General features: G+C 31.1%; 1 protein-coding gene across 3 annotated transcripts; it reads left to right on the top strand.

The window, feature by feature from the left end:
* Nucleotides 1-1,027: 1,027 nt before the first annotated feature.
* Nucleotides 1,028-7,103, top strand: LOC113849057 (U-box domain-containing protein 33-like). 3 transcript variants are annotated; one of them, XM_027478639.1, is made up of 9 exons: nt 1,028-1,920; nt 2,544-2,665; nt 2,744-2,865; nt 3,201-3,305; nt 3,537-3,993; nt 4,164-4,295; nt 4,768-5,292; nt 5,521-6,284; nt 6,655-7,103. In XM_027478639.1, the coding sequence occupies exons 1-8, from the start codon at nt 1,647-1,649 to the stop codon at nt 6,229-6,231; spliced, it is 2,448 nt and encodes an 815-aa protein (XP_027334440.1). In that variant the 5' UTR covers nt 1,028-1,646; the 3' UTR covers nt 6,232-6,284; nt 6,655-7,103. The 3 variants fall into 3 exon arrangements, with proteins under 3 accessions (XP_027334440.1, XP_027334439.1, XP_027334442.1); XM_027478638.1 differs by having other exon boundaries at nt 1,031-1,920; nt 4,161-4,295; nt 6,655-7,095; XM_027478641.1 differs by having other exon boundaries at nt 1,546-1,920; nt 3,204-3,305; nt 4,161-4,295; nt 6,655-7,028.
* Nucleotides 7,104-9,780: the final 2,677 nt, after the last annotated feature.

Here is a 9,780-nt window from a genome sequence, read left to right as displayed (position 1 = left end):
TAAACGTGTTTGATAGAGGATAGTAAGTAAGACATTAATCAATATAGCGAATAACAAGTATAATAATAAAAAAAGTAATATCATTTTATAAAATTTAAAAGGATAATTTAACGTGTCTTTAAAATACTAATTAAAAAAATATATTGAGAGACATTAAAAATCTTTAAAACAGGTGCACTTTCATGTTTTACAATAATATATTTTTATTTTTAATTTCTTAGTGAATATTATGAGGATATTAATAGTAATTTTTAATTTAAAATATCAATAAGTTTTTTAAAAAATTATGTAAAATTTAAAATGTTAAAAAAGGGTAAAAATATTTTCTCTCCCAAATTCAGTGATCCTGTCAGAAAATACATTAGATGTCGACCTAAATCCTTACATTTTATAGCAAATTCCACGTAAGTCTCAAGACATTGATGACTACTAGAAAAGTAAATACTGAAGATTGAAAAGCTTCTACTTCAACGGGTCCTTACTCACTAAGATAAAGTGCATTATTAAACCAAATAAAACATTAGCAATAAAAGCGAAAAATAGATAGGTTACAGCTGTCTCGATGTTTGACGGATAGCTATAGATTGAAGTTGTTTAAATTATCTTATAAAATAATAATTATATCTTAAATGATGTAATGAAATTAAGATATTTATGTTAAAAATTTTATTAGTTTTTTATAAATAAATTTTGGTTAGCCTAAGTAAGATCAAGTTATTCAATTTTGTACATATTACGGTGATCAGCAAATTCTTGGGAGCAAGCAATAGGCCGTACCCTTAACAGTTATAGGTTGGAATTTGGCGGTCCAAATATTGGGCTAAAACTCTTTCTTCGAAATTCATGGGGAGGAGGTAGGGGGAACATGTTCAGAAGAAGAAAAATAAGAATGGGCCAAAAGTGGTGGGGACACGTGGTTGTTCCTGTAATTTCCTTGGTTCTTATGGGTGATTGTGGAGTAGTTAGGTGCCTTTTTTATGTGAACACTACCATGATATATAAGCTCTAGACAAGGACAAACTTTTCTCTCCTTGTAAGACAAGATAAACAAAATACAGCTTTACATAAAACACCTGTGGAACAAAAAAGGGAACCTCTTTTTTATATGATGATGGACAGTGATATGTTGTATGTTTGTGCAACTTTGATAGAGAAGAGCTGAAGTGTTTGTTTGTCTGTTTGTTTAATTCCATTGTCGTTGAGTGGGAATTCCATATTAGCAAGGAGAAATTTTGGTTATGAATTTTCTTAATTGATACAGGTGGAGAGAGCTTTGGAGAGAATAGAGAAGTGGGTTTTTTGGAGTTCCATAGAAAGATTTTTTTGGGTGGGTTTTAGAGATTTTAATGCATTAATTTGTTCATTTTTGGTTTCGGGTTGTTGGGTTTGAGAGGTTTTGATGATTATGTTTCTGGGTAGATTGAGATGAGAGAGAGAGAGAGAGAGAGAATTCTCGTTAGCTGAGAGACAAATTTGAAGTCTTTCATGCTGTTTGGGTTAGAAGAGAAAGTAAGCTGTATTGGGTAGTTTTGAGTTTTGGTTGAATGTGACTCTTCATAGGGAGTGGGTTATGGGTGGAAGAAAGAAAGAGAGGTTATTTTACAAGGAAACTTTTTAACGGTTCAACTATTTCTGCATCTATTAGCATGGCTGTGGTGAGTCCTATGCCAGCAACTCTACAACGGGTCAGTTCTGTGAACTCGTTTCGTGATAAGGTTCATGGAATCACGAGTAGTAGGAGAGAAATTGTAAAAGAGCCAAGTCCTAGTCCAAGTATGGTTAATGATACACTCTATGTTGCTGTGGCAAAGGATGTGAAAGAAAGCAAATTAAATATGATATGGGCTATACAGAACTCTGGAGGAAGAAGAATTTGCATCCTTCATGTTCACACGCCCGCACCTCTGATACGAACCTCGAGTAAGTTTGCAACGTGTGTGCCTATACATTTTTGTTTGTGGATTGGGGTTATTATAGTTTGATAACTTTACTGTTGTTTATTTTTTAAGTCAATGTTTGGTATAGTGTAATTCTTGTGTGAGAATATTTCCTTTAGACATAATCAATCAAAACTTGAAGATAATTTTAAAATAACTTTAGTACAAACTTCATTAATTTTTTTAAACATCTTCAGCTTTTCATTAATTGTCCCTCTATAAGCATTTTTCTCATACATGAATTGCCCGTTGGTGTATATAGTGCTTTGATGACCACTATTTTAGAAATTACTAGGTGATTTGAATTAAAACCCAAAACGGTCCAGAAAATAGATAGCCCTTTTTTAGAAAGCCTAACTATATACTTACAAGTTTAATATGCTGAGTTTTGTTTAAATTCTAATGTTTAAAGATTTATCTGACTATGCTATGACTTGTGTTGTTCTTTGAGGCTGCTTTTGTCAAATCTGATATTTGATGTATGGTTTATCACTTATAGCAATTAATTTCAAGTTCTGAATTTTGCTGTGAAACTACTCTGCTGTGCTTGGTACAATTTTCATTTTCTGATGATGGTCTTCATATTGTTTATTTTGTTGTTTTCAGTCGGTGCTGAATTTCCACCAAGTGCACTGAATGAGCAGGAAGTTCAAGCATACAGGGCAAATGAAAGGCAGGAAATGCATAAGGCTCTGGATGCCTATCTTGTTATTTGCCAAAAGATGGGGGTAATTTTCTAGTAAAACGATCCATTTAAATATTTATTTCAAAACTTATTTTATTTTTGACCAATAATTCTAATACAGGTGTGGGCAGAAAAACTACACATTGAAACTGATTGCATTGAAAAAGGAATTGTAGAACTCATTTCCCAGTTTAGCATACAGAAGCTTGTAATGGGAGCAGCATCTGATAAGTACCATTCTAGGTAAGAAGCCAGCTAAAACACATTATTGTATCATATTATCTGTTTGAGGCTTGGAGCTTTATGTGAACCATGTTATATTTTCGTAGTTTTGAGTTACTATTTCATCATGATTCTCTCTCCCTCTGATTTTATTCCCCTCTAGAGTGTTTTGGCTGTAGGAAGAAAATCATAGCTCTTTGAAAGTTATATCCCATCTATAACTTTGTTGGGCTATGCTTCATTTCAGAAATTCTGATGATACACTATTTGCAGCTTGAATAATTTTTAAATCTCTATTAGTTATGATGAAGTCAATACATTGTTTTCAATGAGCTTCTAATTACATGAAATGGCAGGAGAATGACAGCACTCCGATCTAAGAAAGCTATATATGTGAGTGAACAAGCTCCAACTTCTTGCCACATACAGTTTATCTGCAAGGGGTACCTCATACACACAAGGTATGCTGCATTATCAATACTCATGACTTCTAATGTTCAAGGGATACAGTGTCACATGAAGATAAGGAAACTCAGTAGTTGCCTTAGAATACTGAGCTCAACTTTAATAGTTTCATAAAGGTTGTGTCATTTTTCTTTGAACTTATATGATTTTCTGTACTATGTCAATAGTAATGTCTCTATGCTTGGTTACATTATCTTGGGTAATGAAAAAGTTCCATATCAAATCAGGAACTGCAATTTGGACACAAGTAATGTAGGGGTCATATCTCCTTTGACACGACAAATGCCAAACTCTGAAGTTGGACATCTGACTCCGCAGAGATCTGAATCCGTTGCTCTTAGACAAAATAATTTGGCAAAACTAACTAATCAATTTCAAGGGTTATTTCGTAGAGGAAGATCTATCGATGACGGAGTAAGAAGGAGCATTTCATCTGCTTCTTCTTCAGAAAGGCTATTAACTCCACAGAGCAAGTTGGGTAGAGAAGTAGGTTTTGATGAGTCAGATGAGCAGTCAAGATGGAGTCCTTTAGTTCCGTCATTGGGTTCTGATAATGGTTCAGTTGAACCATTATTGACCCCTAATTTGATTAGTGATGGCAGTGAGAATGCATTAGACTTGAATTTGAGTAGCCGTTCTCTGATTGAAGAGGATCTTCATCATTCTTCATCCCCTAGTGTACTGGTATGCATACTTTTTCCTCTTTCAGAATGTGTATATATCTGCTGTGGAGAATATACACGTTTCTTGTTTGATGAAGAGGCATTCTTCCTTTCAAAATTTGGATTGTTGAATAGAATCTGACCGTTTGAGCTTTGTGATAAATTTTTACCTTTGTGATTGAACACTAGCAGGATGGAGGAATGGATGATACTTTCTATGCTCAACTTGAGCAGGCTATGGCTGAAAATGGTAGTCATGATGCATATGGAGAAATTTTTAAGCGTGGGAAAGCTGAAAAAGATGCCATTGATGCTATATGCAGGGTACTGTTCTTCTGTTGAGTTCTTATTATTACTTATGCAAGGTGTAAATCATTGCCTCGTTTGGACAAGCTTTTCAATAAGTACTTACAAAAGAGAAAAATAAAGAAGTAAAATAAATTAAATCCCTCTCGTAAGTTATTAATATTAACTTATGTTCTACTTTTTTAGAAGTCCTCTCATTTAACGTCTTCAAAACTTTTAAGGCTATAAGTTAATTTTAACTTTTGAGATAAATTTTATTCATTTTTCCTCTTTATTTTCTTCTGCTATTTATCTGAAAGTTTACCAAACTGAATCCTTGTTTATGAGATCTGAAGTGTTAAATAAGAAAGTGGAGGCCACATGAGCTAACCTTAAACAATGCTAAAATCATGGAATGGATGGGCATCATTTTAGGTTGTCTTATCATAAGCTGAAGTTGCAAGTTGATACAAACTCTAATTAGGAACTATGTCTAAAACATAATTGACAGGCTAAAGCCACTGAAATATTGTATAAAGAAGAGCATAAACTAAGGAAAGAACTTGAGGAAACAGTAAAGAAAGCAAATGAAGAACTAGATAACATGAAGAGCCAGACAGACAAAATTAATGAGGAACTCCAACTTGCCCGAGATCAAAAGTCATCACTAGAGAATCAACTTGCATCAGCTGAACTTAAGATAAAGGAGTTGAACCAGAAGCTTTTATCTGCTGAGGATTTGTTAAAAAACAATAAGGATCAACTAGATGATCTGCAAATACAGCGCGATAATGCATTGGCAGAGTCTGCGTTAAGGAGAAAACAAGAAGAGGCTTCAAGCACACATGCACTTCAGTTTTTCTTAGAATTCTCTTCTGAAGATATTAAACAAGCAACAAGTAACTTCAATCCGTCCTGTAAGATTGGAGAAGGCGGATATGGAAGTATTTTTAAAGGTATTTTGCGACACACTGAGGTGGCTATAAAAGTGCTGAATCCCAATAGCATGCAAGGAACATCAGAGTTTCAACAGGAGGTAAGATGGTTTGAATTTTGTTTGATATTTTGAACTTTAATATTCTATATTTTGGTTGGCATTAGTCACTTTTGGCCTATTGCATTTGTAATCAGAAATATCTTAAAGTTGGTTGTATTGTAATGTGTAAGTTGTTATACATGAAGCTATAAAATGACTTCAACCTTATCTAGTCCACATTTTTAGTGAAACAAATCTATTTTTATGACCCATTTTGGTTTTGTATAGGTTGAGATATTGAGCAAGTTAAGGCATCCGAATCTTATCACACTTATAGGAGCCTGCCCAGAATCATCGACTCTTGTCTATGAGTATTTGCCCAACGGAAGCCTCGAAGATCGTCTATGTTGCAAGGATAACACCCAACCACTATCATGGCAAACTCGGATTCGCATTGCTGCAGAACTTTGTTCTGCTCTCATTTTTCTTCATTCCAGTAAACCTCATAGCATAGCACATTGTGACTTAAAACCCTCCAATATTCTCCTTGATGCAAACCTTGTTTGCAAGCTTAGTGACTTTGGAATATGTCGAATATTGTCTTGTCAAGAAAGTTCTAGTGACAACACTGCACAGTATTGGAGAACTGTTCCAAAGGGAACTTTTTTCTACATGGATCCTGAATTCCTTTCTTCTGGTGAACTTACACCAAAGTCAGATGTTTATTCATTTGGAATCATTCTATTAATATTGATTACTGGTAGACCAGCCTTGGGAATAATAAAGAAAGTGAAATACGCATTAGATGCTGGAAAGTTACAGTCCCTCTTGGATCCTTTGGCTGGAGACTGGCCATTTATGACGATCGAACAGTTGGCTCGCTTGGCTTTAAGGTGTTGTGAGAAGAATTATATGAGCCGGCCAAACCTGTATCCAGATGTTTGGACCATATTGGAACCAATGAGAGCTTCTTGTGGAGGAACAACACCTTTCAACTAGGTTCTCAAGGGCTTTGATAACTTTCTCCTCATTTTGTTTGTCCAATCTTCCTGGTAACTCATTCTTTCTATCTTCATTTTTAGTTTCTGCTTGATCAAAATGTATATCAGCATGATCTTTTAGGATCTCTTGGAACAGTGAACACTTAAAGCAATGATATGCATCCCAGTGGTCAATTTGAATAAAAAATTTAATCGAAGTTTCTTTACATAGTTTTTGCCAGTTGTTATGTCATAATGTTTACCCTACATTTATTTAATATCCTTTTGCATTATTTAATACCCAATGTTATTTTTATTTCATAACTTTTTTTTAGCTTAATTTGCACAAAGATTTTCCTAATCCATGAACCTGTTCATCATAGAGCATTGAATAAAACAGTTATCTTACAAAACTCCCCTTCATTATGTTCCTACTTTGCAGGAAGTCATGAGAGTTCCACATGTAAATGCAGATGAAAAAAGAGGTCATGACACTTCACCAAGGACAAATACTAAGCTATCAAGTTCTCGACCCTTTTTGATTAAATTGTAGCTCGACCTGTTTATATTAAAGTTGTAGGAGAAATAGTTATCATTGCGATTTTTTCCTCTGTTATTGTAAAAAGTGGCATATAATGTATTATGTATATATAGCAAATAGTATTTTAGGTGGCAGTGGGCAATGGTACAAATCGTCAGAACATGTAAAGTTTCTACCCATGCGTTTATGTATCTTCAGTTACTTGGAAAAAAAAAAGTAGTGTATGGTGTTTATATGGCTAAACAATGTTTTATGTAGTTATATTTGGAAGTGGGCAATGTTGTTATTCCTTAGTAAACCATTCAAAGTTTTTGCTAATAATTAATAATATATAGCTTCTTTGAGGATATTTAAAAAGCAATGGTTGTGCTTTACTGATTCCCTGCTACTGTGCAGGATATGGGAAGAACGAATCATTATATATTAAAAATAGAATACATAACAGGGATAAGACAAAATAATATAAAATAGGACAGGTTTCAGTTTAATTCTTTTTTAATCTTTGAAAGTGAGTTTATTATGGGCTATGCATAGTTGCTTCTAGGCTACATGGAAGTTGGTGATGCAAGATATTTTGACTGGCCTATGTAAAGCAAATGGAATAATATTTTTTTATAGTATACTCAATTCATAATATCTACTAGTATCATGAAAAAGATAAGAATGAACCAATGGAGCTAAGTCTCCGTTTGGTTTAAAATTTAGTATTAATAAAATTTAAATTATTGAACGTGATTAATATATGTATATAAATTAATTTGAATCACATTTTTATTAAAAAAAAAAAAACTGAGGGATTTGATTGTAACTTTAAAATAAATAAGTCCTAATCTATTAACAGGGTAGTCTATCAGAAAGTGGTAGACTTGAATTTCTATTACGAATGACATATAGAAGAAAATAGTGCAACTGTTATTTTATTGCCCCATTTTTAAGCACTTAAAAAATCCTTTTCTTCCCTCTTTTGACAAATTAGTACATAGGACATAGCTGTCTTAAAATTATAGTTTCAAATAAAATAAAAAAATCATCATCACCCCTAATTGATTGAAATGATGGAAAGCCTGTATGATAATGATGGACACATCTATCATTTGTGGAGGAAAAGCATAAACCATTTTTATGCCTAAAGAAGTTTATATTTTAACGATCTTAAAGGAAAACACTAATTTGTTCATTTTGGCTTAAATAAACCCTAATGAGTAATTGGACAAAATTACAATTGATACCCAAGTGCTCTCATATCTGGCCCTTTCTTTTTATTCAGGCCATTTTTCTAAATCATACAAGTGAATAATCATTAAAAAATTAATTTCAAAATTTTATTTTATAAATGATTTTTAAAATAAATTATAAAATTAAAATTTCAGAAAAAAAAAGAGAAGAGGTATAACAAAAATTCCGATCTCATCTCTACCCATGTGATTTCACAACCATGTTGTTCACAAAACAAGAAAGGAAAAGATTCCAGTTTCTACAATTTTCAATCGTGGAGTGTCATTTTTGGAATATTTGTGATTTTGTGTTGCGTTCAGATTTTACTATGCCCTCAGAATTTTTGTTGGATAGGTTCTCCCCACTTGAAAATAAACTGTAGAGAATCCTTTTCATGAAAAATGGTATGTACATCAAATAATAATATAAAATATATATTAAAATTTTTTAACTTTTATTGATGCCCCGTGTTTTTTGACAGCAAGGGATTACGTTCTATTTTTATTAGGACGATATTACCTAGGGGTATTAATTTTTAATTAAGGTATATTTAATTTTTTTTATTAAATAAAATGACCAATATTGAGAGTAAGTTTTTATAACTATCGTTCTTTTGTTCATGTATATGTCTCTTTTCATTTTATGATAAGAATATTTAAATCTTTTATATAAAATGAAATTAAATCAATGTTTTTTCTTTTAATTATTTATTCAATTAAAATAAATTTTAATCAATTCAATCAGCACTCAGTTTTTTAATAAATATTAAGCATAATAAAATATTTGTGAACTAATATTATAGTAATTGTCCATTAATTAAACCATTTTTACAATTTTAAACACTTTAGTTTCATATTCATTGTTATTAATAAATTTGTTTATAATTTAAAAAATGATTTACATTTTCCCATTTATATTTATAAATACTCGTATCTTACATAGAACGCTTGTATTTTATTAACTGTCGCTGGTTGTCATTGAAAAAAAAACACTATTATTAGTAATTGATTTTAAATTTCTGCCACATGTTTGTTACATCATTTTAATTAAAAGTGATGCACATGTTTTTTAATTTCTAATCAAGTGATTCAATTGTGATTTCATTCAACTCAATTTAAATTAATTATAATTAATTTTTAGACCATTAAAATATAAGATAAAGAGTTCAATTCTATTGATTTGTTAGAATAAAAATTGTATATTGTCAATCAAATAAAAGACATCATAGATATAATTTTTACATTCATAGTTATAAAAAATCTGTATTGGTATAATGATTTATAATAATATTAAAAATGTTTACGCTATCAATGTATTTAAATTAAATTTATAAAAAATAATTAAAGTGTTTATTGTTTTACTGTACAGATATTTTTACATCTTATAAAAAAGATTATTAATGCATTTTTGTTTACTTAACAAAAACTTAACAAAATACAACAATAATTATTGGCAACTGTTATATAACAATAAAAAATTGTTGTAAATTACAAATAATTGCAAAAATCATATAAATATTTCAAAACTTTGAATTATTTTATGGTTAATTAAACTAACTAACCCATTGTGACTTTAATTTAGTAGTATATTCCGATTATTAATAGAATATCTTTCACTTTGTTTTACTATGAATTTTGTTATGAGGTACTTGTTATACTTGCAGAGCTTTATAAAACTTAGAAAGGTGCTAAAGGAAACAAGCTTTTAAAATAATAATATTTTTTTAAAAAATAATTAAATAATAAAATTTTTTATTGTGGTAATATTAAATTTTTTTTGAATATTTTTTATTAAGTTTATTGTACTGTTATT

This window comes from Abrus precatorius, unplaced genomic scaffold (genome assembly GCF_003935025.1).
Source record: "Abrus precatorius isolate BTA unplaced genomic scaffold, Abrus_2018 Scaffold9, whole genome shotgun sequence".
In the NCBI taxonomy this organism is placed as follows: domain Eukaryota; kingdom Viridiplantae; phylum Streptophyta; class Magnoliopsida; order Fabales; family Fabaceae; genus Abrus; species Abrus precatorius.
This window is presented reverse-complemented; position numbering and strand designations above follow the sequence as displayed.